This window comes from Mycotypha africana, assembly GCF_025528875.1.
Source record: "Mycotypha africana strain NRRL 2978 chromosome Unknown BDF20scaffold_17, whole genome shotgun sequence".
NCBI lineage: Eukaryota > Fungi > Mucoromycota > Mucoromycetes > Mucorales > Mycotyphaceae > Mycotypha > Mycotypha africana.
In genome coordinates, this window is record NW_026515741.1 from 252,577 (window position 1) to 278,574 (window position 25,998).

The window sequence follows — 25,998 nt, forward strand, 5'->3', positions numbered from 1 at the left end:
AAAAGAATGAAATGTCTCTCTATCTGTACTATGTGTTCTTTTCACCTTTGGGAACCAGTCAATGAAAAAGACTGCTTATTGAACAGCCCTCGTTGGGCCATGGAGTGGGGATCATTGGATAAAATAGCGCGCCCTCTTCCCTGAAACCTGACTGTAATCTATTTCAATTTCCATTTCTAGTAATTATAGCGGGGCTTCTTTTTTTTTCTTTTTCTTTTCTATTCCAAACCATAAAAAAATGACTACGAGTAAAGCGACCTTACCATCACTGGAAAAGGTCGATACCTCTACCGATACCACTGCAACAACAGGTATTCGACCTCTCGATGCACAGTTACAACAACAACAACAACAACAGCATGGTCAACAACAACGAGAATCATACCATGGTCTACAACCCCATCAGATGGTGTTTTCCATTCTGTACGTCATGACCCCTTTGGTCGCTGTCATCTATGCTCTCTTGGGCGATCCACCCCGATCGTACTTTAGCAGCAAACACAACATCTTTAATCAATATTTTGTGAAAATCGGTTGGTTTTGGGTGACACTCGCTTACTTTGCCTACTTGTGGATCGTTCCCTTCCAACGCAGCCCACCCGCCCGCAAAAGACAAGTCCTCACGAGCGGTCTCTTACGTTATGTCTTTGTCACCGCTTACTGGTACGCGATGACCCAGTGGCTGTTGGGCCCTAGTCTCATCGATCGTGTCTTTGTGTGGACAGGCGGTCGTTGCATGTCTCTTTTACAGGATGTGGAACACGCCGCCAAGTTGAATGCCGTCTCCCATCCCCATGTCTGCCGGAACTTGGGAGGCCGATGGACGGGCGGTCATGATGTGTCAGGCCACTGTGTCCTCTTGATCCATGCGAGCCTATTTTTATGGGAAGAGTTGAGCTGGCTGTTTTATGATGCCAGACCTTTCTTGCAATGGAAAAGACAGACAGAAAATAGAGCCTCTTATTTTGTTGTGCTTGGTAACTTGGCTCTCCTCGCCTTATGGTGGTGGATGCTGTTGATGACAGGTGTGTATTTCCACGGAAGAATGGAAATTGTATCTGGCATTCTCTTTGGCATCTTGGGTTGGGTTATTTTGGTAAGTCGTGCAAAGAAGAAAGGCTGAATTAAAAAACGCAACAGCTAACGAACGACCCTCTATCAGTATCTTGGTTTATTCCCTAGAGTGTCCTTCTTTGGACTCCTACGTCCTGCTACCAGGACGACCATGGTGGCGTAAACGCGGAGAGGGTCTTGCGACATTCACCCTCCAAAGACGAGGTAGACTAGAACCTTTGTGTATGAAACGAAGTCACATGTGTACACTATTTTGTATATTCCCCAAACGTGTGTGTAATAAAACAATACTTTTTACAGAAAGAATAAAAACAGCGAGACGGGAAACATCCCCTTAGGAACGAAATAACAATCGCTGAGTACTATCTTGACAGTACAATTTATTCATGTTGTCTTTTTAAAAAGTAGAGATAGGCCTCAGACATAGGTGGCGTTGGGCTAACAGCGACTTTGGTGTCGTTGAACAAAACCCATTCGCCCTCTTTATAGACATGCGCTACATAGTGGCCGCAATGGACAGAAGTGCCTTTGTGTGACACAAACGAATCCAATGCATAATGGAAAGGCGGTGTTGCATCTACACAAAGATAAGGTTTAGATACAGCGTGATGCAGATGCGTTAAAGTTAAAAAACTTACCGCCCAACGGAGCATGACCACCACTGCTGTTGTTTCCAGTAGGGACGGTGTCATCCTCTCCCATCTCCTCAGGGTGACTAAATAACCATTCCACAGCCCTTTCCGTATTGTTATTCTATATGGAACCCAAAAAGAACCCCATCAGAAAAACAATTTCGTCTTGATTTTGTCCTCTTGTGCTTACCGTTTCGCGAAGAGCCTTCTTGGCTTGTGCTAGAGTAAATCCCATGTCCTGTAACATCGTGATCTGAGTTTCATCTGCTTCTGTAGTAGGCGCTGTTCCTGCTCCACCTTGTGATGGTAAAGGATCATCCACATCTATAAAAGAAATCTCGGATTTGTTTAGCAGGCATGCTTCTTTTTAATCCATTCGTCTTTATCCATTTCAATTCACCTGGGTCTTCCATATGCTCAAATATCCAATTCATGGCCATGTCTGCCCCCCTATGTCCAGTATTGAGTAAGGCGCGCTTACATCGATTTTCTGAAAAGCCCATCATCAGCAACTGGTCTAAATCAGCCTGGTTGAATGCAGGTTCGGCTGTGGCTGCCTCGGTCATTGTTTCGTCATCCGGTAAGAGTTCTTCATCCGGTTGTTGGCCTTGGCTTAGATACTTGTCCAGCTGGATCGGCTGGCTTCTATCCGGAAAGAGAATAGGAATATCTGAAACAGATATCGTTCGTCAGTACATGCTGTGTCGAGGGAGGACTCGTTTTCTACTTACTCAATTTTTGAGGAACCCAATCCATAAACGCAAATCGACGAGGATTCATCACCAGTATCTCTGGGAACGTACTGAATTTGACCGATCTGTGCATGGGTAGAAAAAAGGGGGGGGGCGGGTCAGCATGAAGGGGGCGAATCCACAACCACAAACACTTTCACTGTCCACTCTCCATTACCTAAAAGCAGTCGTCTTTTCGTTACATTGAGGACACTTGTATCCTTCTACCACTTCTGGCTCCACAAAAGCATCTAGGCATTCTTCGAGAGTGACTGGTTCGTATGCATTGCTGTCGCTGTCCTTCTTTAGACGGGCTGGCACATTGATCGAAATACTCGTGGTGGCATCCTTTTGGTAGCGGACTCGCTTACATTTTCCACACTGCAGTCTCTGCTCCAATTCAAATTGAAACACTTGCGTTGGGTCGTTTTCCTTGTTTTTATTTTCCTTTTGTTGAATCTGTTTCAGAAGGAATTGGAAGAATTCAAACGCATCTTGTTGACGCATCGTCGAGAATTCGTGATGATCCTTGCCCACCAACGTTTTAAACATAGCAGGAGCAATCCCTGTTTGTTGTTGTGGTGGTGGTGATGGCGTCTGCCTGCTGTCTCCCTCACGACAAGCATCCTCTTGTACAGGCAGAGAGTAACGACCGGATAAGAGGCCGTCCGCCAATTTATGCAGTTGACAATACCAACATTGCGCTGGATCCTGCGTACATGTGAGGCTATGATCCTCTAATTCCTTGCCATAACGTCTTTGAAAGATAGGCAGGTTGAAAATAGATTGAAGGACAGAAGCCATATAACAGCTGTTGCCTAGATTCTTGAATCCAGTGTAGCCAGGTCCAAACTTTGGCTGCAACTGCTTTCCGTCTTCTGTTGTCATACTAAAGTCAAAATGAAGGTTTTGTTCTAGTTGTAGTTCCACCATGGATTTTTCCGTCTTTGTTTGTTGCGCTACGTTGATGCCCCAGTTGGCCAAGTGAAGAGAAAGGTTCTCATCCAGACGAGCGTCATCACAACTATAGCAGTAAATGTCTAGAAAAACGCATCAGTTGGACCGTCTCCCCTCCTTCCCCCCTCCACCCACTTGTATAACTCTGCTCATTTACCGGCTGTGCCTTCAGGTGTAATGGTTCCTAATTTCACATTGACAGCATGCCCTGTCTTTTCAAAATGCTCAATAGCATGTTGATTGCCTCCTGTTCCATCGTATTGTCGACGTCCACAACCTAAATTACCACACACTAAACAGAGCCAAAGGTTCTGATTCAACTCGCAGTCGGCACAATGAGCTAAAGCCTGTGCTTCCAACTTTTTAGGCGGCTCTTGCGTCAAACAAAGTGTATGTTCACAAGCTGTAATGTCGTCCTCCTGCCACGCTTTCACTTCGGATTGTTTGGCGGATGATAAAGAATTCATAATAGCCTCGACAATAGAGTTTATCTTTTTTGGCGTAAAATAGAGATGAGTCTACCCCTCTTTTCATGCAAACCATGTGGGGCTCGTCAAGCCTTACCTTGGGGGAGACATCTTTGTCCTCTTCCGTTTGACAAATGTAGCAACGCACTTTGGTTTCATACTCGTATTTGTCTGCTTCATTTTCTGCCTCAATAGCTACTTTGGTGATTTTGAAAGGTGGCGGACTGTCTTCATCCGTCTTTTTTTTTTCAAAAAACAAAAAATTCTTAACACACTTTGTTCTGACAGCCGTTTCTAAAAAAAAAACGTGTGGATCACTCACCCGCTTCGTGTTGCTGGTTTTACAAAGTTTGCGCTTTATATTCAACGTCAGAGGATGGCCCGATAACTGATAATGTGTTAAAGCATGATGTCTTTCTTTATCCAAACATCCGCCGTTGAAACAGCTCAAACAAACGTCAATGCCTTCTGCTCCATCCTAAAGGGTGTCGTCAACTGTTGCGTAAGTCAATGACAGCCACCACGCGCCATCGCGGGAACAAATAAAGGCTTACTTGACTGTCAAAGCACTGAGTACATTCTTCTTTATGTACTTGTGCGAATGCCGAAGGTGGATGAAGAGTCGTATTGGCTATATGTGAACAGACCATGGTGTACAGAGCAACTCACACTTGAGAAAAAGAACTTTTTGCAAGAAAAGGTGGGGGACGAGATGGAGTCTGCTGCATACATGAATTATTTCCCCGTTGGAACTTTTTTTTCCAGGAAAACGTCACAAGGCCGATCGTACCTTCCTTTTTCATGGCAATGAATCCAACTTTTTTATTTTTATTGTCCGGTGTGCGTGCTTCTTTCCCTTTTGAAATATATACATATACATAGACCATCCGCCATCCCGCTTGTATAAACGCGTCAGAATGGATCAAGAAGCTCTGAAAAGAAAAGAACGTCTTGCAGCTTTAAGAAAAAGAAAAATAGATGCTACACGAATGGATGACGGCCGCTCAACTGAAGATGCTGAAAAGTAATGGAGTACAGCCATAGATTCACTTTGTCAGCTAGCTTTTCATCTTATTAACTGAATCCTCGTAGAAAATTAGTGTTTCGAAGTTACACTCCCAAAGACGAAAACCTAAAGGCACACGTAGATATTGCGACACCTGATGCTATCCAGGAAACGTTGGAAACAGCGACAAAAGATTTGACAAAAGAGACGTTAGCTCTAGCTGAAGAAAAGCAAAAAGAAGAAGTGGTAAAAGGACGAGAATAGCGTTGCTTATCGAGAATCTATCCATACCAAAACTCCCTTTCCCTTCTTTTTACACTTGTTTAGGATCTCTTCAATTTGCAACCCAAAAAACCGAATTGGGATTTAAAACGAGATGTTGAAAAGAAATTACAAAAGTTAGAACGCAAGACACAGCGAGCCATTTACGAAATCATACGTCAACGATTAGAAAAAGACGAACACGCCGATCTAGCCGAAGTGGTGGCTAACGCTGAAGCACAACAGAAATTTGACGCGGAAGAGGCAGCAAAAGAGGCAAACGAAAATGACGACTAAAAAAGATGGGCATTGCACCAGCAACACGCACAGAGAAACATCTGTAGCAAAAGCCAAATTTTCTGTACATAGTTTACGAAATCAATTATATGAACAACCCAAAGAACATGATTTTTTTTTTCTTTCCAATAAAAAGAAAACTTACAAGAACCTTTTATTTACCATCTAAAATGACAACGAAAATGGGATATAGCTACGTTCGAAATCACTAATAGTATATACAAGCAAACTCTGGTTTTTGTAAATACATATCAGACATGACAATGGCTGTGGATTGGGTAGCAATAGCTGTGCTTTCCAAAGACAGGATGGGTATATTGCAACCATGTTTTAAATTACGCTGGTAATGGGGCGTCTGAGTAGGTGCAACAGACGGTAGAACCATAGGCTCTAAATGACTTGGAATCTCTTTCACAGGTATGCCATGTTGTAAAAGCTCCTCTTTGCCATCATCAAATACAGCTATGCGTGAGTGTTGCTCTTTCCTTTTATCTCCATCGAGCAAAATGGATGCACTGCCTTCCGCTAAAGAGGATGTTGAGGATATGAATCTTTTCTGCAAGCTGGCAGTGGAGAGGAGGGCGTCTACATGCTTGGCGGGATGATGGGTAAGACTAGCTTCATCCTCCCCCACTTGGCCGCTTCTACTATTATTACTACTACTACTACTGCTGCTGCTGGTCATGCTACTTCCGCAGTCATCTTCTGATATCGCTACATCCTCTGCGGTGGTTATTTCTGTCATATGCAGATCAATTTCTTCAAAATCATCCTCATCCACTTGGCGATATGTAGGTGGTGTTGCTTCAGGAAACATGGAAGATAAAGGTGATGTAGGCGTTGCGTTGAGTAAAATTTGACGAAATTTTAGACTCGTCGTTCTGGGTGGCGTTTTGACTTTAAGCTGGTGCATGTCCGAATAAGATGCATTTACGTTGAACGGTGATCCTACTGACGAGGAAGGGGATGTTGTTATGGAGGACGAGGATGAAGATAAAGAAGTCAAAGAGGATATAGAAAGTCGTTTCAACGCCGATGATAACCAGAATTTTCTGCTGTTGTGATAGCTGTTGTTACAAAACATTTAATAATTTGTTGTCTTTAGATACAAAAAGAAGAAAATGGATCAAAAGGCAGGGCAAACAAGCAAAAATACAAACAATTCATTTTAAGCGTTCGGCTCTAATGCTCAATATACCGTATAATGTTAATCACTTAATTTTAATTAAGCTTTAATTATACAAATCATATTCTTATTCTCCAAATATTTTTCGTTGCTCATACAAATGCTCTATCCTCGTCTGATGAAAGCAGTAGAGCGATCAAGACAGTGTTGAAGTCTGTCAAAATAAATATCAAGCGCCAACGGCTCGTATCATCCGTACACATTACATTTGCAATTCCTGGGTACACTCCATGCAGGTTCTGGGGAATGATCTCGAACTGTTCATTCATTTTTTTTCCAAGTTTAGCACTTGTCCACCTCTGTGTCTCAATCGGAGCCCAGTTCTAACAGGTACCGTCGACCCTCCGAAAAGGCTCAAAACAAAATTACTTTTTTAAGCATTCACAAATGATCAATATAAATGTTTTATCTTTTCGTTCTGTGTCTCTTTTCTTAAACATCCAGATGTTTAAATTGTATCTATTCATTTGGTCTTCTATGGTGTTTGTATTCAACCTTTATTAATCCTTATTCTGTCTCTCTTTACTTGATTTTTGTGGCATTGCATATATCTTCTACTTCTTTGTCCCTTTCGCCTTCATACATGTATACTTTGCACTTGACTGTGTCTCCAATTCATGTCCCGCACTTTGCAATTTCAGTACAGTAAAGATGATGCGGGGAGATTGCCCGGAAATATCGAATGCAATCAAGTAACAGATTTTAGAGAATACACAGGAGGTGTGAATAAGAACGTCTAACCCGAGTTGTTGTTTAGGATAATACTTTGACATTTGTCGTCATTTACTGCCGCAATTTTATTACACACAGCAAACCTCACAATTGAGTATACGAGCAGAGCTATTGAGCTATGACCAACTTGAAAACCAGATTTATAGTGCAGACACTAGTCGAAAAATCACTTACGAGACAGAGAATAGGATCCGAACACATAAAAGTATGGGAGATATCAAAATGCATTGAAAGATAATTTGGGTTATATTTTAAGCTGGAAGATGAACAAAAATCTAAATACTACTAAAGATATGTCGAGAGTAAAAAATGCATGGAGGATCAGTTATATGCTTGCTTTTGAAATGGACTGAATTCCTCTTTCATTGTTGTTGTTCGTGGATAAGGACTTGATCAAATACAAAAGTAAGCGTTTTCAAAGCTTTCTTTGGAATTTTCTGCACGTTTATTGAGAAGCATGTGTATAAAAATGGATGATAACTTACTTTGATTATCGTCCTACTAACTCTAACTCTTGGTAAACAATGTAATATCATCACCTTTCTAGACTTTTGTTTGGGTTTTTGGACGGATTGTCGAAATCCTATTCTATGTAAGTTGGAAGTCTAACTAATACAGGACTCTCCATCTAAAACAAACAATAATAAATAGTTGTTACTCATTGCTTCTGTCAATTTGTTATATCATTTTTACGATGAATGTAGGAGTAAGAAGCAACGCAAGTAACAGGGGGGCCTCCTGCTTATTATGTTAGCTTTGGAATAGTATATCCATTGATGTCTTCATGTAAATAAAGAAGTAAGCGCAGATAAGGAAAATACAGCTCAAAGCAATGAGGGCCTCCCTTTCTTTTAATACACAAAGTTTATAAGCGTAGAGAAGACAGGGATAAATTTACATAGATCTACAATCTACAAACATCTTTAGCGGCATCTTTAAGCTGGGAAACTTTAAAGAAACAACAGTAACGTATAAAGAAGATGCTTGCTCTTTAGATAATTCTTGGTTTCAGAAAAAGATATCATCATATCATTTTCTTCCTTCTAATAATCATCTCTTGTCTGTATACTAAAACAACCGATTCACAATGCAGACTAAACTTTTGACTCTCGCCTTTACTGCTTGCTTGTTCGCTTTCACGTCTGCCGCACCGGCCACTCGCCAAGATTTCATTGAGGCTCTTGTTGCTGGTTTGACACGCATCACTCCTCCAGGCCCTGTTAGCAATTCTTTTGAAGCCGTTACAAAGCCTGCAAAGGGTATAACAAAATCGGGTTTTACCGCTATAAGTCGAACTCCCCGAGTATTCTAGTTTATTTTAACCCTGAACCTATCATTTAATTCAATTTGATTAATTTAAAGCTATCCATTTCCCTGGGTATTTTACATGCTAAAAAAAAACGTTTGTTTTGTTAAAAAAGATTGTCTTGATGAGCATCTACCGTTTATACTGTATGCGTTCAATAAAAGATCTTGGGTTTTTTTTCTCATCTTACAACAGCTCTGATCTTAAAAGTGGACTATTTCTGTTACTTGAAATAGATAGCTTTATTATATAGATTAGTATTGAAAATACAACAATTCCAAAGGTTCTTACAACCACCCACTTTTGCTAACTGTTTGGAACTATTTCGATCATCGGAAAGATCCAAGAGAAGAAAGGGGATGTGATAAGAGTTTTGAAGTTAGAATTTCATATATGCGTATAAACAGATGACAGTAACTATCCCAATCAAATTCATTTAGGGTTGCAAATCCCCCATTCCAACTTTCAATAAAAGTAGTTTAACCCTGAATCTTGATCGCAACGTGAAATTCGTACATGTCAAAATAAAAATTCAACTTTTACAAAGATAGTTTCAGCGAGACAGTACAAAAATCGACAAGTCACTGTATGTTGTGTAAGTGAAGCCCGAATATCACAAGAGAAAAGAAAACAAACGAATAGCCACAAAGACCAAGTTACCTTCTTTATTACGATAATAACCTGATCTGTGGTATTCGATGATTTTAGCTAGTAGGATTAAATGAAAGGATACTATAAGAGAAAATAAACGCGAAATCAAACCACCGTCTTTATTTCTCTTTCAAAAACGAACGAAAGAAAAAGAAAAGAAAACAAAGATTACTGCTATTAATAATGAGTTATACTGTTTACTGTCTACGAAATGAGTGTATCTGACACTGATGTATTATGGTCAAATAATACTCAGTCGTTAGACGTTTTGAGTGAGTTACTCAATTTAAATACTATTATTCACACCCCCTCCCCCCAAGGTAGACGGTTGTTGATCAAAAAAGATACAACTTAGCATCCATGAAGGAGAGCAGATGAGGTGTACGGGAAAGCAGTAGCATGGTCTAAATGAGTTTGTTAAAGACAAGTGTCACGCGCAAATTTTTTAAAAATTCGTGTTGTATTGCCATGAGCATAAAAAGCCGTACTCCAACGTTTGTCAATTCTCATAGCCGTACATAGGGTAGAGAGGATCTAATTTTTCCACTCAGTGCCATTGTTAGAATGAATCATACGAGAACAGCCAACAAGTAAAAAGATGGAAATGAGTTCTTCAGCTACTATTTTAGTAGACTTATCACGAAACGGGTCGAAGAAAGAAAGAAAGTGGCAACGTCGATGATGTGAACTAAAATGTACGTATTGCCGTTGGTTGTAAGATAAGAAAAGGACCGCATAAAGCCATTGGATAGTGCCTTCCAGGTGTATATCAGTGAATGGCTTTTAACGGATTGTATTCCTTATTGCTAATGGTGAACTTTTGACGAGTTGTATATTGCTTCACCACTTCCTTCGTCAGATGAGGTCAGTTCATACCTTGATCTTTTCTCACATGTTGTACGATAGCTCCACCACCGAAATGACCAAACTATAACACATGTGTTGAAGAATTTATCGTTCAGTACAACTGTTTGGGAGAGCTTTAACCAGTTTACACCTTTGATTGCAGAACAACAAGCTTTGAAATCAAAAGACTTTGTGCGAGCTGTCTACCGGCTCGACCTAGAATAGAGATGCCCAACCAATATAGGATTGAGATTGTACGAATCAAGTCTATTGATACCTCCCATACGAAATCACGGTATTTATCCCGCGTTGGGCAATGGAGAGGCACTACTTTTGACAGTCTTCACGATACTGATTTTGCCACAAAGCAATACAATGGATGCTTTTCGCTTGTATTAAATTTACTGCTTTAATAAGGGCACAAGTACGAGCTCTACCCTACTATTTTATAGTTCACCTAATAGAAAGGAAGGGCTTCCAAATACACTTGCTAATTTAACATTATCTCGATTTAATAATAAATCTAAAAGTTAAGCTTCTCATACAGTCAAGAATTAACACAATTCAAACACTTTAATTTACAGTGATCTGTAGATCCAACCTCTCTCTCTCTCTCTCTCTCTCTAATCTATTTTTCCGTTGTTTCCTCGGTCTCTGGTACCAAAAGGGTCGATTTGGCTAGACTTAATCGTGATGACTATTGTAGCTCTCTTAAAAGTAGAGTGACCCCTTGTATTATGGACTGAGTGCCCAAAAGGGCAAACTATGCCATTTCGAAAAATCGCATGTCATGGGTCGCTTACGTAATACAGGTATCAATGCAAACGTGAGTCTCATGGTACTCATATCAGTGTTTTATTGTTGATTAGGTTTGATAGAATATAGATATCTGGGTTCTGTTTAAACTATTTACATGCAAATGGTACAATTAACCATATGCTTCACCGATGAATGGCATCTCTTATAAAGATCATGACTCCCCGATGATAACTTTTCTAACGCTGATAATTGTATACAGACTATTTCTATCTCTTGTATCGGCCACAATATAAGTACATTCACGTTTGTGATCTACTAGAATAAATTCTGGATTATTGACCCACTTGTCGCTTTTACTATCATATCTGTTAGGTACATTTTCTTCTATTTCTGCTTCATCCCAATCGTTGTCATTGTCATCGCTCACTGTTAGATCTTCTGAAAGACTGTACTGTCCCTGATATTTATACAATTGATACACTTTCTTCGATACAACACCTCTATACCAATTCGCATCGTCCAAATTGGAGAATGCTTTTGTTTTCATAGAGTGATCGTCAACTTCTTCTTCACCTTTGGCGTATAATATTGTTACTACGTAAATAGTCTCACCGTCCATAATTATAGTTGGAGAAAAAAGATAAGGATAAATAGAATTTAATGGCTGTAGGATGAATGGAGGAAAGTGCAAAGCAAAGGTATAATCAACGTTGATGGAGCAAAATGAAAAGGTTGACCCGATTATTTCATGCATGCACTTTCAAAAACAAGCAGAAAATACAATTCCAAAATAGGAAATACAAGAAAGAATAAATGGCTGTCTTGGTTTCGACGGGCCTGTTGTCTAATTTTCTTTGGCAGACAAATCGCCCTTCTCCAAGCAACTATCTGAGTATCACCGAGTTTCAAGACGATGGCATACAGCAGCGTTGGTGACCGTTTAAGTTTCTCCAGCATGGTAGATTATAGTAGCAATATAGGCTTTTTTTTTTGGGCTGGATCGTATGCAATGGATCTCTTTGAGCTTTCACGTGAATTCTTAGGTCGATCTTTCCTCTGCTAGGTCAACCACCTCATGCTAACTACTGCTACGAGAATTACAGATAAGCAGTATGCTTTAATACCAGCGGTGTAGAAACTGTTAGCTGCGGTTAAATGATGACGTTTTAAAGAATCAAGTAAAGGGCATTGATAGAAGAAAACTGGCTTCCTTTATATGATGTCCCTCTTCCCTCTCTTCATTCTAGATCAATGGCCATCTGTTTATTGGGCTTGACAAAATTTAAACGAAAATAAAAAGCTTTATTTGATCTATTGCTTAGGCAGTGTTCGTTAAGCTGAATATAGCTCGCGGGGGTTGACATGCTATTGCATCTAAATTGTTGGGCGAAAGTATTCCATGACCTTTTCGTCTAAACATTCAATCTTTCCCTTTGTAAGCAACTCGGAAATGGCCTTTCCTGTAATAGGGGCGTTCAATATACCCCAGAAAGAATGGCCTGTAGCCAAAATCAGCTGCTGAAAGCGAGGATGTGGACCGATCAATGGCATTTGCGTTTTCTCTGAGATAGGTAAATAGCACGCCTGTCCTTGAATCAAGGGCATCTTGGCTAATTGTGAAGAAATAATGGTAGCTTGACGTTGCAACGTCTCTATAGCTGTGTCCGCTACATGAACCTCAGATGCATTTTTAGTTAAGGGTTCATTATCACTCGCTCCACAAAGGTAAACAGTGCCGTCCTAAATTGAAAAGTAAAGCAGAGGGATATGCCAGTCAATAACTACACGGCAAAAGCTTGTAGCCGTTATTTATTATCGTTCTTACTCACCGGCCTAGGGTATGTCTATATGAAAATGTTCATCATCATCCGTAGGTGTGTACAACAATTAGTTAGTGAATGAGAAAATGAGCTGAATTCTATGCTAGGTTTTCTGTACCTCTGGCTCCGCTGTGGAGTCATCTTCAATTATCGTGGTAAAAAGAGCATCACCAGGAATAACGTCTTTCGGTTTTAGCACGATTGAATGAACGTGAGAGGCTCTAATGGGTATACGTTCCTGGTTTGGAAGAGGCAGCAAACCGCTCCATGGTCCCATACAGATAATAACCTTATCACCATGTAGATTCTCTCCGGTTCCTTCTATTTCGACGCCGACTACCAAATCATTTTCAAACAAAAGTTGTTTAACACCCGTTCTTACACGTACTTCAACACGCCCTGACTTTTTTGCCTCCTCAATCAATTTCTTCGTCATCTGCGGTGGCATCACCTGGGCTGTCGTAGTTGTGTCGCCAATTTTCTCTGCAGACCTGACATAATCTCTATTAATCCATGTTACATTGCTTGACGCCGATGCAGTTGTTTTTCTCCTCTTCTTACTCAAACTGGTATCGAACACCACGGAATAAGTTTGCATTTTACGATAGCCGTATGCTTTCTCACCGTCCAGTTGCTTCGCAAGCTCTTCATGCAGTTTGTAAGACGCTCTGGAAAGCGCTTTCATTCCAGGGTGGTCATCGTTCCAATCAAGCGCTAAAAATCCCCCAGCTTTTCCACTTGCTGCACAGGCAATATCTGTTTGCTCCAGTAACGTTATGGTATATCCATCTTGTTGAGAAAGGAAGTAAGCGCAGCTAGCACCGATAATACCTCCACCTACAATAATAATATGCTTATTTGACATGGCGCCTGAACTATTACAGCAAAAACCTTGCAATTATAAATAGGACACGAAAAATAGAGAGAAAAAAAAGACCAAAAGGGCTCTGACAATAGCTCAAACGAGCTATTTCGTTTGCTTTTAGTGAAAATTTCATTCATGCAAATGACACAAAAATGTCGTAACTCAGCCAATGGAAAAGTTCGACGGGTGCATAAACTGCAAGTCGGGTCAGAAATGAAAATAACAATGAAGAGTAAGTAAAGTATATGTTTAGAGAGACAGAAGAGCATAAGAAGTCAAGTGAGAAAAGCACTACCGTACTTTTCATTTGAGGAAGAAGTATGAAGAAATGTGTGTAGGTAATATCGTGAAAGAGAGAAGAAGAAGAAAGTAATGACTATCATTCACAGGATGTGAAATTTGTATAAGAATATAAGGAATAGCATCTATCTCTTGGTAAATGCTAGTACTTTTCTACACATAAACTGCACTATAAATACCATTAGGCAAACAATAAGAGAGGAACGTACTGTTTAAAAGTAGAGAGTAGTCTACTAGATGACCATCGGAAGGAAAGATTAGTGTACTACTTACTATTCCGTGTAAAAGTAGTGTTATATATAACAATGAATAATGACATGTACAAGATGTATGAATCGATTCTAGCTTAGTACGTGCTTTATGTGCTTGATTAAAAATCTGGCCGAAATGAGAATGCCTCTGCTTTGTATTTCAATGAATTACACGTTGACAGAAGTGTGCGATTCATTTAATTGTATGTTTCTTCCAAAGCAATTGGAAATTTCAGTTAATGTACGGATCTGAGCATAGACTACCTGTATTCTTTCTATAATACTATAATATCGTCTGTTTCAACATGTCTATCAACATATATATATCAGTTTATCAAGCAAATCATCTACGTTCTTATCCATAAAAATATGTTGATCATAAGGAGGATAGAGTACTAAAAAAAAAACCACCAAAAGAGAATTTGTAGATCGACGAAAATGGCCGTCTATGCATAAAGCTATCGTTTTGTAACTGATATCGTCGTGGCGAATTCTTAGTGATCAGCGTAAAATCCAATTGCTTGTTAGAACAAAAATAAAAATCTTCTAAATCCCTGATTTGCACTGATAGTGTACGAGCAAACAATTTCGACTAGCTAAACGTGCTGATGGATTTAGAAACTTATATGTCTATATCGAAAAGTGATTTTTCCCCCTTGCTCAGCATGTGTCGATAAAGAAATGATAGTTATCAATAGTTTTTAGTATCCCTGCATTGCAAGGTAAAGAAAAATAATATGGCTTATTCGGGCAAATACAGAAATAAAGGAAGCCGAACATGATAATCAATATCTTCTCCTATCTCTGCGTCCGCCCGTTAAACGGCAGCGCATTTTGTTCAACTTCTCACTAAGTTTCTAAAACTAGTACGATTGAAGAAAAGATAGAAAGGCCATTGGCTTAGTCAATATGGTCTTTTTCTCACCTCTAATGCATCCAAGACATCCCCACAGAGCGAGCCTTGAATATGTCTCTTAAATGATGTTGTATTTATATTGATTACTCAACCGAGGTGACAACACCCGTAATTGTTCAGTTCCGTCGACAGTTGTTGTCTTCTTATAATTCTTATTTCTGCAATTTCTCGGTGGAATGTATGACTGCATGAAGGGTGATACATTGACTATCTGTATACTGTTGCTCATGAGTAAAGAATGAATATTGAAATAGGAGATAAGGAATAGTAGTTCATATGCATAATCTCTACAGCATCAATTTCTATAATACGCGGCTGAAACGAGCCTGATCAGCAACAGCTCTTTCTTTCTCTTTTTTTTTTTTCCCTTCCCCCACTTTTTTGATCGAAAACCTGCCGAACTTTAATCAACCATGAAATTGCTCCCGTATCTTATAGCAGTAACCTCACTATTATATGCTATTTCAGCGGCACCTATTGACAAAAGAGAAACTTGCTCACCGGGTCTCCTCCCGTCTGCTTTGGGTGTTTGCAGACCGCCACAGCAACAGTCAGACGTTACTATTAATGAAGTTTCACCCAAGCATGCTGACCGTAAAGCTCAAGCTGCCCCTCCTGCAGAAAAGAGAGAGGAAGAAGATGAAGACGAAGAAGACGACGAGGAAGGGGGTGGGGGTCCATCCACAGCGTCTGGTAAAGCAACAAGTGGCGGTGCAGGCGGTCAAGGTCGAGCAAAAGGATCAGGCTCTGAATCAGGGAACCAAACTCCAGGAGCAGGATTGACTCCACCCGCTATACCTAATGTAGTACCTACGCTTCCTCCGGCTACACTACCTGCCCCTCCTCCTTTAGCAGTTCCAAATTTACCACCGCCCACTTTACCTACCTTACCAAGCTTAGATCAATATACCAGTGCAGTGACCCTCCCTACCTTACCTAATCTTCCACCTTTGCCTAAATTAGGTTGATGAAAGACTTGTTGTTCGTAGTGTCATACTTTTAAACCATGCTCATATATTTTATTGATCTTTCCTTTCGTTCAAATCAACAAACTTAATAAATGAAACCAAATTGAAAGAAACAATAAAATTCGACTGCAGACTTCCGTATAAAATTTTGTCTTGATTTGTCATAACTATATTGCTACACTTAGCACCGACAAGGATGAAATCGTGACTACTGCAAGAGCGATCGATACATCTTGAATACTTGTGCCTAGGATTGTCGTATTTTGAGTACAACTGCAGCACTAGAACTGCAGATACAAGTAAATTGGATACAGTAATTATTGTAAAACTACTTGCTGAAGCACGTTTGAACACGGAATTATTGTAATTTCCAGCCTCATTGATCTTTTTTTCTTATCTGCATATCTTGACCTGAAGATCACGATCTGTTCGCCATGTCTGAAGTATTACTTTTGGATGTGCGGAACACACAAATTAATCAAATCAAGCTTGAAGGTAAGTAATGTTAAGCTTTATGTAGAGAAACAAGTCCGTTTTCAAGTTATTATCACTAATCGCATAATTTACAATAATAACGAGATATAACACAACGAACGAAGAAAAACCAATGAGTTAATCTTGATGAAGGGTAAAAAAGTAGTGAGTGACCATATTTATGTGATTGTTATTTTGTGCTGTTTCTTATTTCAAGAGCCTCCTCCTTTTCTTTGCTGATTTGAACCTTCGACGGAGTCATTCGTAGACGGCTGCGCCAATGCCTCTGATCTGTCCAATGGCTGGGCATTAATGCCTTCTTCCTCAGACAGAACATTTCTTGCTAAATGGGTATCGTTATCATGTAATGTAGTTTCGCTATCGTTCGAATGTACTTCATTTACTCTACAGTCATTCGTGCCTCTTTCTTCTTCTTCCTCTTCTTTTGTAAGCGCTTTCTTGCAGTCATACTTGCAAATAGGGCATAAACTTGATTTTTTCGTAAGCCATACATCTATGTACCAACAAGAGCATCCAATTTTAGATTCTCTTTTACATAAAAAAGAAGGGACATTTTTCTATTCTTTTTTCCTTTACCTATGCAGGCTGTACAATATCCATGTCGACAAGGAAGAACGCGTACATAAGAATCGTCTTCAAACTCATCTATACAAATAGCACATGTTGTATTCAGCTGATTATAATTTTGTTTTGCCTCTGTGTACTTGATAATAGGACATATCTTTTTCAATTGATCGAATAAAATAACCTCATTTGTATCGTGCATATCCTGCAACAATAAGTTCTGCTGATATCCATAGAAGTGTCCCATTTCAATATCAGACACCGAGCTTCGAGCAAACGCCCGACACCAACGAGCAATCACAAAGATAAGCACGGCCGTCGCAATTCCTGTCACAGAATAAATGACATAACTTCGTTTTTCTCGCTCGTCATTCCATATACTATCTGTTGTGGTTGTGCTGCTGGGTGACGAAGAGGAAGATGAAGAAGGTGATGAGTATGCTGAACCCGCAGCATCTTCTGTATTATCGTTGCCGTTGCTGCTAAATTGCTTTTCGCTAAGGAAAAATGTGAGCTGTGTGTATAATTGTCGAGCACCCTGAAGATGATGCGTTTGCTGCAAAAATGTTTGATTGAGATAATTCATGTAGGCCTTGGGGACATAGTACACCGCAACAAATGTGGATCCTTTGTCGATACTGTTTTCTTGAGTCATGGAATGAATATTACGTTCTGCGGGTAGTGTACCGCTGCCGTCCGGCGACGATGCATAAGATGATGATGACCACACAGGATAAGAAGCATTGTTTGTATCCTCCTGTATCCATTGTGTGTCGTTATAGAAGATATTGTCGTAAATGACAATTCCAGAAACTTGGAGCTTGTAAGTGTCAGATAAACCCTGTACAGTAGCAATCTTTTCTTGCCAAGGTGAACAACGTCCTCCTCTTTGAACAAGAGCTATAGAAGGTTGTGACATCATGGAAGGACTCGTGACCCAGTTACTGTTTAATTGTTCGACCTCATCTATGGTAGTTCCTGAGCAGCCATCACCAAAATCAATCACAAGGCGCTAATGTAAATTTTTTTGTTTAAGAAAAAGAGCAACCTGGATATGCAACTGTAATAAAAGATTTACCTCATTATAACCGAACAGATCCTTATTTTCAAAAATTGTTTGAAATTCTTGGCTATACACTTTGGATGAAGTATTGGTCAGATACCTTTTTGTTGTATTGGATTGAGATAAATCATATTCAACTAGTATTTGCCTATAAATATATATGCATTGTCTGTCAAAAACCAGATATTAACTATTATTAAGCCGTCCGATTCGGTTTTTACCATATGAAAGGATTAGTTGTGGAAGCTTGTGCTGTAACAGTGGTGATAAAGAAGCAACAACAGACACTGAATAGGAAGAGAATTGGCCGTGCATTGCCAAAAAAGAACATCACTACATTCAGTGAAAGGAACTTGCGATTTGAATCCTCGATTAATAAAAAGAAGAGGATGAAAAAAAAAAAGAAGATATGCACTGCCTTTATCAGTTTTAACTTTTATTTTTTTTTTGCGGATTTCAGATTTTCGGGGGAAAAAAAACTCTATCCGTTTGTTGTCACCTTATCAAAAAGTCAAACAAAGTACATCTAGTTCAGCATGCTAGCTATGATTTTAATATATTTGATTTGGATAAGTTATATTTGTAATAGTAGCAAAAATTCTTCAATCATCATCCTCCTCCTCATCGTCATCATCATCATCGTCGTCATCGTCGTCATCTTTATCTTTATCGCCAGTGGAAGGAGCGGAACCAACGGCAGGCACCAGACTGTAATAAGGAACTGGATTCGGATAACCTTGAACTGGAGCTGGAGCCGGAGCCAAAGCGGGAGCCGCGGCCGGAGCAGCCGCAGGAGTCAGTGAGAGCGGTGGTAAGGAAGGCAGCTGTGGCACTGTGAGTAACTGGCTCGTGTCTGGAAGTGGGGGGACTTGTATATTATTGTTTTGCCGTTTTTTGAGGACTAGACGACGTTTAGCAAATAACTGAATTATCTTCTCGGGTCCAGCGTGGTTACTGTTAGCTGCATTAACAATTTCTTTACAATAGACTTCCTGACTAAGCGTGATAAACACGATAGCAGTGACGACGAGGAGTGCTCTGAGAGTCTTCATTGTTATATGGATACTGATGTGTTGTCGTATGTGTGAGGTACAATAATTGATAGCGCACTCAGATGTAGATTAACAGTAAATAAGATGAGAAAGGGCATCAAAAGAGGAATCTTGTTTTCATTGTTACTTCTTATAAACGACTCACTTTGAGATAATGCATATAGAAAATCAGGAACAGCAATAAATTAAATGATGTGGAAGGCTATCTCGTGTGACCCCTTCATTTCAGGCGTTTATCAGTTGGAAAAGCAACTTGGCAGTCAACTTGGACAGGAATCAAAAGATCGACTATTCGTATGGAGAAGCTTAATTGATTTTTGAGCGCTACTCCTGGCTTGAATCCTTGGTCTTGAAATCACGAAAAAAAAAAGTTTCTGTTTTCTTTGTTCCTCTCCGCGACTCCTGGATGTACAATATGAAAACACTTGTTTTAGGCTTTTTGCTCAACACTCCTCTTTGTTTTCTCAAATGCCATATTTGGCTAACGTGAAAGTCAATGTTCTTTCAGGATGAGACCTCTCATTTGAGCGACTATAATGTCTCTACTAGGGCTTTCTTTAAAATATACACCCTTTTAAAAGTAGAGCAACAAACCTGTCAGTCTCATAATATTTGAATTGCTCGATAGTTGATCAACCATAACACAATGATACCCACTGCATACTTATATCAACCTAAAGAACTGGTCGTACAGGTTTTCTTCGATTTATATATAATTCAGAAGTTGAGTTTATTTCTTTTGGTTTTCTGAAAGCCTGAAAGAAAGCTTTGATCTTCATACTATTCTTTTATAATCGTCTGCAGATCAAAAAACCTTTAAAACAAAGGCAAGAAAGCTTAAATTTGATTGCTCAAAAAGAAATATGCGTTAGAATAGTGAAACGCGTTACTACGCTAATTTCTGCAGCTACTCGTGGGTGAACATGTCGACATGCAAAACAGAAAAAAAAAAAAAGGCGATACGATACCACTGCAGGCAATATTGACTTTGTGCATAAACACTTTGAAACGTACGTATGGCAGACAGCAAGTTTAAGTTGAAATAAAGAGCTTTTTATTCTATTCAATTAGGCTATATTATATTGTTTTAACCTAGTATGTAAGTCGTTGTTTCGATGAAATACACGAGATAGAGATCACAGAAAGAAACCTGTGAGATTAGGATAGAAATTACAATGAAAAAGATGTCATATATTGCAGTACTATATTACGAGCAATGGGAAGCTTAATCTGCATCTTCATCGCCAGCGGGTGGAGCTACAGTACTAAGATCAGGCATTGGAGGTAAGATTGCTGGAGGAGGTAGGCCTGGTAAAGTAGGAAGACTAGGCACGGCCGGAACACCAGGCAAACCCGGGACAGCTGGAAGGCCCACTAATTGTTTGGGTGTAGCAGGTAAACTCAGGCCCGGTAGAGTAGTAGCAGGTGGAACAACCAAATTGGGGACTAATACTGGTAAAGAAAGCGATTGAGCTGGTTGTGGACAATTAGGGTTTTGGGGATCAGGACATGGTGGAGCTGCTGACTGCTGGCCTGGCTGACCTGGTTGTTGCTGACCTGATTGACCTGGTTGACCTGTTGAAGAAGGAAATGTGTTATAAGCAGGATTCTGTCGTTTGAAAAGTGTGGGTCTATTCAATCTGCGTTTATTAAGAAGTTTTCTTTGTTTGATATTGAGTTGATTGGTGCTATGGATATCGATATGACTAGCAGAAATGTCCTCTAAAAGGATCATAGTAAGGATAGCAAATAAGGTGAAAGTTAGTACAATACGCATTGATAGCTTGTGACAGACTTGTTGAAAAAAGCTTGTTAGAAAGAGAAAAGAGTGTTTCCAAATTGCCAGTTCATCAAAAACTTATATACCTAAGATGCTCATAATTTTGTACATTATGCATAAGACGGATAACTCTTAATTGTAAATCGTTTTAAGCTGCTTATTCTACCTTTGGTGTCTTTACGAATACTGGCTGGAAGATCTGCAAAAAGTCACCTCTTTCGCACACGGGGTTTCTCTAGTTTTCTTTGTTGACCAGCTTAACCCCTGTTTGTTTTCAAGCATCCTACTGTAAGTTAGTACGTGATATGCTATATCCATTTATCTAACAAAGAAATATATTTACTTATATGGTCTATTTCCAATTTGGTTTTTTGCGCGGAAATCCAAGGCTCCTCCTGAGAAGCTTTTCGAAGGACGGGAAAATCTTATACGATCTTCTCCTCAAAGACGATCAACTGATCTACATCAATATAAAAGTTGCTTAACAACTTGTTTAGCAGATATGATACAAGAAAAAAATATATAAAAAAAAGCTCCTATTTCTGAAAAAGAATAAAAGATACGTAGCAATATGCCACCTACCCTCCCTTTTACATCTGTCCATCCGCTTAGTATGTTCTAAATTGAATTGATTCAATCTGTCCAAAGCCATTTTCAAAACGGCTATTCTCCCTCTGGAGAAATCCTCAATCTCCGTATATAACTGTTCTAAAAGAAGCAAACGAGCAATACAGATTCTCCTTGATAGATTTCAATATAATCTGGCCTGGCGTTTTTTGTTATCACGATTGTTTAAAGACTGATAAGACTGATTGAGTCCCTGATTTGCATAGAGAGAATTTAATTTAAGCATGTCAATGCTACTCATATATCATATCTTCATAATTTTTTATGATCATTCATGGATAATAAAACAGATATAGAAAACAGACGTTTTCTATCAGCGAATAATATGTGCCTATATATGGCTATATTTATACCAAACCAAAGATACATGATATTTTGGATAAACAATTGTATGTCTTGGCATTGACCCTTTTCCCCTTCTTACAAAGTGCATGTACTAGTACTACCTGGATTCTTTACCCGATTCACAAACGCTCAAAACTCTACATGGTATGTAAACTGGCATGGGGTACTATATTTTGCAGCTCAAATTACTTGTTAAAAAGCGAACAATAGAATCACATTTAGCTATATCTCTGATTTTCATTCGTCAATTATCATACTCTTATTTAGGCAGGAAAGATCAGTTTACACCAACGCGAAAGAGGAGTGCCAGGTTGATTTGACAAGTATACATAATATTTTTTATTTCTTCAAAAGCAACCTTAAATTTATCTCATATTCAACAAAAAAGCCTTTGCTTAACTCCAAGCAGTAAAGGTCATATCTAACAAATCAGATCGGCCTCACATCATCTTCTAACATTGTACATCAATCTCTATCAATCTTCATCAGGAGCATTACCACCCAGTGGGTTTGTAGGAACGAGACCATAAACGCTGGGAAGAACAAAGCCTCTTGCTGCACCTCCCACCTGAGACTCTTGACGTCTGTCTGCCGAATCCTCCCGTTTTTGCATGGATAATGTAATAATAGCTGGACTTGGATTACCGATAGGACTGGCCCATATGTTGTGCACACAAGTAGAAACTAATAGAAGGAAGGTCAAAACGCATGTCTTCATGTTTGTTCGGTATAGGCTTCTATAAAGTATAAACGAACACAATTAGTTTTCAAAGGCGGGGAGGAAGAAAGAAATAGAAAGATAGTTTCCAAGCATTTAAATCTAGTTATGCTAGGTTTTTTATTCTTTTTGTTTAGCCAAGGATTGCATATTGCACAAGTTTGGGGATTAACGCTACTTTTTAAAAGTTAAGGAGAAATATCTCTACCGTAAAAGACGAATATTAATTTCTATTAAAGTATTGAGGACCAACTTTCGCACAATGATTTGCGAATCTAGAAAGTGCTCCTTTGCAAATCTTTTATGAAATTCTAAAAGTCAAAGACGTGTCAAGAACACAGATTCACTGATCAGGTTACATTCGAAGTATTTATTTTTGGGCAGGAAAAAAAAAAAGAAACGTTTAACAGACAAGTGTAAACTATCAATCCTTGTCTGTTAAAACATTCCTAATGCCAAGAAATACTTTATAAGCTATCATTTTTTTGAAATTATATGTAATAGTACAAATGCAATCGGGGAGTTGTTATGTAGTCACCTTTTGATCCTCACTTGAGAAGATCCTTAAAAAGGCCTGTGATTTCATTCAACTTGTCCAAAACAATTCTCATATCATGACGCGTGACCGTAGCAGTAGCAGGACTTTCAGTTCCATAACTTTCTTCCAAATCGCTATCTTCTTCATCATCATACTGTACCATCTTTCCATTACGTCCACCGCTATCGCGACGGCCACCGCCGCGACGAGCACTGCCACCAGTACTGCTGGCGCTACTTCTTCTTCTTCCTCGTTGCTGAGAAGGATGATGTTGAGGAGCTTGTACGGGGACAAGAGAAAGACCCACTACTTGTCCTTGGTCGTTCTTGGACTCATCAATATTCGTAGGTTGATGACTTTCCTCAACATGACGAGCTATATCGCGTAGACCACCTTCACGACCAAACTCACCTTGTTCGCAATGGAACCAGCAAGATGAGCAAGCATAATGTTGGCTATCATACGGGCCAGTGGGATCATTTTGAAAGTCGTAGTCGGGCTCAATAGGACGTTTGTGGCCAACTGCACGGACAGGAAGTTCATACCCGTGCAAACGCTTGATATGGTCGATGCAAACTTTAGCTTTACTCAGCACTTGACCGCAAATGTAACAAGGATAACTGAAACTAATGACTTCTTTAAATTCTTTCGTATAAGCCATCCTGAAGGTCTTTTCAAGGCGATAGAAAAGAGAAGAAAGAGATCGAAATGAAAAGAAAAGACAAATACTTCTTTCGGTTAGTATTTTTATCAACAAAAACTCACGTAATCGCTATGCATAACTGATAAAATGTACCAGGCTACGATAAACAGAATTCATGCGATATTTTCTTGTACCATGAAGGATACAATTGTAATGGGATCAATAAATGAGTTTATTTTATTCGCGCTATTCCAATAACCCGATCTCTGCTTCCTGTCGCTCCAAATCATGTCTTACGGCAATTTCCTCCTTTTCTTTTACCAGTCTTATCATGAGGCGGTACAACCATACTGCTACTGCTACAAAACCACACACACCCATTGCTGTCACGAGCAAGGAAACTCGCTTTGCTTCTGGTGGTAAATCATCATCCAGCAGTGTAGCCAATTGAGAACCAATCCATACTTCAATATTAAACCGAAAACTGCCTATAAACGCTGTAACAATGTATGTCTTTGAATCCATGACACTTCGGTCATCATATAATCTATGGCCGTTCACAGCAAAAACTGTGTCATCATCATTATCACCATTCCCTATGGATGATACATGCTCATCGTGTTGGGTTTGTTCAGGTTTTCGACATAATAGTGATAGCACCAAATTTTGTAATTGAGCTGGGAAAGGGCACAGTCGAATCAATAAGACCATACCAAAACCCCCTTCTTTAAATGCTCTTTGTATCAAATGACATTTTTCTTGCTGTTGTTTTGATAGTTTTAAGAAACGCCCGGGTGAAGACGATGACAGGCAGAAATAATGATCGTAATGACCACTGAATATGAAATAGCAATAAAGAGAACCAAAAAATGTTCCCAATGTAGCTGGAATGCCACCAAAGGGGAAACCGTATACAAACCCACTAAGGGTAGTTAGGAAGGCAACACCGACTAATGGAGGGACACAGAAGACGCTTATGACCAAAAGTAAAATTAAATAACTGTAGGGTATATCTCTCATAGAAAGCGCAAGGTTTTGAATGCCTTCAAAAAGGAACGAATGTGAGGTCCTTATGCGAAAAACACTTTCTGTTTGGCTATGATTTTGTTGTTGACAATCCTTAGTATAAATGTTATTACCTTCTGTTATGTCCGATTTGTATCTCATCAATACAGTAATGGTACTAAGGAGTATGATAACAATAAATATCCATGTTGCTATCCTATTGTTAATGGGCATATTTTAGTCCTCTTTTTTTTTTCCTGAGTTGCCTGTCTATATTATTGTAATGTATATTGTTTCAGTATGCTACAACACAAGCGTAGCATAGGTTCGTACAAGAGAAAGATGAACAAAAAATGGAGAAAAGAGTGCAAAAGAAAATTATCTTTTTGAGATCCTGCGTTAAGTTTAATTCACACTCCACTGAGACACGCATTTATGACGTTTTAAACAAAAGTAAATGTCAATCACCAGAATGAGGAAAAGCGCGCTCCAGCAGTATGAAAGATGGATATGCCATCACAATATCAGAAAATTTTATTAAATAGCCCTGAAATGCTAATTTGACGACTTATAATCGTAGTTTGAGTTAGAGGCGAGTTGAAAATGGTAAAGCGGCGATTTCCGTATGTAAAACGAAAAGGTAGGTATGTTGATTTGGTTTGCCAAAATAAAAGAAATCTTTCGGAAACCCAGCAGTTTATAATAGCAGTGCTGAATCACCAGTCAATGAATGAAACGTGCGGCTTGAGTTCCTCCTCATCTTTAGCGCGTTTAAGTCACCTAATTCCTTGATCCTGTTGATGCACCAGTTATTTGGGATAGGACATGCAACGTCAATTCTCTCGTTTGTTTTCTCAAATATTTCTATATATTTTGTTATGTTTTCATTAGACAATAATAAAACATTGTCTTGAAGCTCAAACGTCAATTTCAGAATAGCTTTTAATACTGTTCCAAATCGTTATGTAGCATGTAAAATTTAAACCTTAACTAGCTGCCATCAGTTGGTTAGCTACAAAATGTGTGCCATTGAATGGCTTGCCTTATGGGGTTATTGTCCCTCTTTCCAAAAGCGTTGATGATAGTAGTGTTCGCAACGAAAAAAAACAAAAAAACAAAAAAGAAAACAAAAGTAGCTTGTCA

General features: G+C 39.3%; 11 protein-coding genes across 11 annotated transcripts; 3 read left to right on the plus strand and 8 right to left on the minus strand.

The window, feature by feature from the left end:
* The first annotated feature begins 339 nt into the window (after window positions 1-339).
* Window positions 340-1,388, plus strand: BDF20DRAFT_901746 (Fat storage-inducing transmembrane protein). Its single transcript, XM_053082822.1, has 2 exons — window positions 340-1,096; window positions 1,163-1,388. Exons 1-2 carry the CDS (start codon window positions 407-409, stop codon window positions 1,235-1,237), a joined length of 765 nt encoding a protein of 254 aa, XP_052930923.1. The 5' UTR covers window positions 340-406; the 3' UTR covers window positions 1,238-1,388.
* On the minus strand, window positions 1,389-4,703 carry BDF20DRAFT_966026 (uncharacterized protein). Its single transcript, XM_053084973.1, has 10 exons — window positions 4,416-4,703; window positions 4,184-4,339; window positions 3,959-4,099; window positions 3,552-3,885; window positions 2,616-3,477; window positions 2,438-2,523; window positions 2,107-2,376; window positions 1,897-2,030; window positions 1,713-1,827; window positions 1,389-1,651 (listed from the first exon to the last, which is right to left on the minus strand). The coding sequence occupies exons 1-10, from the start codon at window positions 4,509-4,511 to the stop codon at window positions 1,455-1,457; spliced, it is 2,391 nt and encodes a 796-aa protein (XP_052930924.1). The 5' UTR covers window positions 4,512-4,703; the 3' UTR covers window positions 1,389-1,454.
* BDF20DRAFT_901755 (mRNA splicing factor) lies at window positions 4,704-5,606 on the plus strand (the record flags this gene model as incomplete). Its single annotated transcript, XM_053082823.1, has 3 exons — window positions 4,704-4,885; window positions 4,954-5,113; window positions 5,195-5,606. Coding segments are annotated over exons 1-3 (323 nt in total), but the record flags the coding sequence as incomplete, so codon positions are not given.
* Window positions 5,607-10,784: 5,178 nt separating this feature from the next.
* Window positions 10,785-11,862, minus strand: BDF20DRAFT_992119 (uncharacterized protein; the record flags this gene model as incomplete). Its single annotated transcript, XM_053085369.1, has 2 exons — window positions 10,785-11,662; window positions 11,707-11,862. The coding sequence occupies 2 exons, from the start codon at window positions 11,860-11,862 to the stop codon at window positions 11,117-11,119; spliced, it is 702 nt and encodes a 233-aa protein (XP_052930926.1). The 3' UTR covers window positions 10,785-11,116.
* Window positions 11,863-12,212: 350 nt separating this feature from the next.
* On the minus strand, window positions 12,213-13,667 carry BDF20DRAFT_901776 (FAD dependent oxidoreductase). Its single transcript, XM_053082824.1, has 3 exons — window positions 12,844-13,667; window positions 12,735-12,749; window positions 12,213-12,645 (listed from the first exon to the last, which is right to left on the minus strand). The coding sequence occupies exons 1-3, from the start codon at window positions 13,588-13,590 to the stop codon at window positions 12,280-12,282; spliced, it is 1,128 nt and encodes a 375-aa protein (XP_052930927.1). The 5' UTR covers window positions 13,591-13,667; the 3' UTR covers window positions 12,213-12,279.
* Window positions 13,668-15,470: 1,803 nt separating this feature from the next.
* On the plus strand, window positions 15,471-16,025 carry BDF20DRAFT_917779 (uncharacterized protein; the record flags this gene model as incomplete). Its single annotated transcript, XM_053084609.1, has 1 exon — window positions 15,471-16,025. The coding sequence occupies one exon, from the start codon at window positions 15,471-15,473 to the stop codon at window positions 16,023-16,025; it is 555 nt and encodes a 184-aa protein (XP_052930928.1).
* Window positions 16,026-16,711: 686 nt separating this feature from the next.
* On the minus strand, window positions 16,712-18,478 carry BDF20DRAFT_917780 (uncharacterized protein; the record flags this gene model as incomplete). The annotated part of the gene is made up of 4 exons (XM_053084610.1): window positions 16,712-17,013; window positions 17,097-18,096; window positions 18,163-18,295; window positions 18,369-18,478. The coding sequence occupies 4 exons, from the start codon at window positions 18,476-18,478 to the stop codon at window positions 16,712-16,714; spliced, it is 1,545 nt and encodes a 514-aa protein (XP_052930929.1).
* A 271-nt stretch (window positions 18,479-18,749) lies between these two features.
* Window positions 18,750-19,199, minus strand: BDF20DRAFT_917781 (uncharacterized protein; the record flags this gene model as incomplete). Its single annotated transcript, XM_053084611.1, has 1 exon — window positions 18,750-19,199. The coding sequence occupies one exon, from the start codon at window positions 19,197-19,199 to the stop codon at window positions 18,750-18,752; it is 450 nt and encodes a 149-aa protein (XP_052930930.1).
* Window positions 19,200-20,230: 1,031 nt separating this feature from the next.
* Window positions 20,231-21,085, minus strand: BDF20DRAFT_901781 (uncharacterized protein). The gene has a single exon (XM_053082825.1). The coding sequence runs from the start codon at window positions 20,974-20,976 to the stop codon at window positions 20,425-20,427; it is 552 nt and encodes a 183-aa protein (XP_052930931.1). The 5' UTR covers window positions 20,977-21,085; the 3' UTR covers window positions 20,231-20,424.
* Window positions 21,086-23,037: 1,952 nt separating this feature from the next.
* On the minus strand, window positions 23,038-23,927 carry BDF20DRAFT_901784 (uncharacterized protein). The gene has a single exon (XM_053082826.1). The coding sequence runs from the start codon at window positions 23,866-23,868 to the stop codon at window positions 23,218-23,220; it is 651 nt and encodes a 216-aa protein (XP_052930932.1). The 5' UTR covers window positions 23,869-23,927; the 3' UTR covers window positions 23,038-23,217.
* Window positions 23,928-24,006: 79 nt separating this feature from the next.
* On the minus strand, window positions 24,007-25,210 carry BDF20DRAFT_901785 (uncharacterized protein). The gene has a single exon (XM_053082827.1). It carries the CDS (start codon window positions 25,087-25,089, stop codon window positions 24,097-24,099), a length of 993 nt encoding a protein of 330 aa, XP_052930933.1. The 5' UTR covers window positions 25,090-25,210; the 3' UTR covers window positions 24,007-24,096.
* Between the last annotated feature and the right edge of the window lie 788 nt (window positions 25,211-25,998).

Bases quoted from the DNA above. Each gene is read 5' to 3' on its own strand.
- BDF20DRAFT_901746 (XM_053082822.1), top strand. From the start codon at position 407: ATGGTGTTTTCCATTCTGTACGTCATGACCCCTTTGGTCGCTGTCATC. The intron at 1,097-1,162 runs GTAAGTCGTGCA...ACCCTCTATCAG, and splicing joins TCTTGGGTTGGGTTATTTTG to TATCTTGGTTTATTCCCTAG.
- BDF20DRAFT_966026 (XM_053084973.1), bottom strand. From the start codon at position 4,511: ATGGTCTGTTCACATATAGCCAATACGACTCTTCATCCACCTTCGGCA. The intron at 2,524-2,615 runs GTAATGGAGAGT...ACCCATGCACAG, and splicing joins GAAAAGACGACTGCTTTTAG to ATCGGTCAAATTCAGTACGT. The intron at 2,031-2,106 runs GTGAATTGAAAT...TTTCTTTTATAG, and splicing joins TGAGCATATGGAAGACCCAG to ATGTGGATGATCCTTTACCA.
- BDF20DRAFT_901776 (XM_053082824.1), bottom strand. From the start codon at position 13,590: ATGTCAAATAAGCATATTATTATTGTAGGTGGAGGTATTATCGGTGCT.
- BDF20DRAFT_901781 (XM_053082825.1), bottom strand. From the start codon at position 20,976: ATGCGTATTGTACTAACTTTCACCTTATTTGCTATCCTTACTATGATC.
- BDF20DRAFT_901784 (XM_053082826.1), bottom strand. From the start codon at position 23,868: ATGGCTTATACGAAAGAATTTAAAGAAGTCATTAGTTTCAGTTATCCT.
- BDF20DRAFT_901785 (XM_053082827.1), bottom strand. From the start codon at position 25,089: ATGCCCATTAACAATAGGATAGCAACATGGATATTTATTGTTATCATA.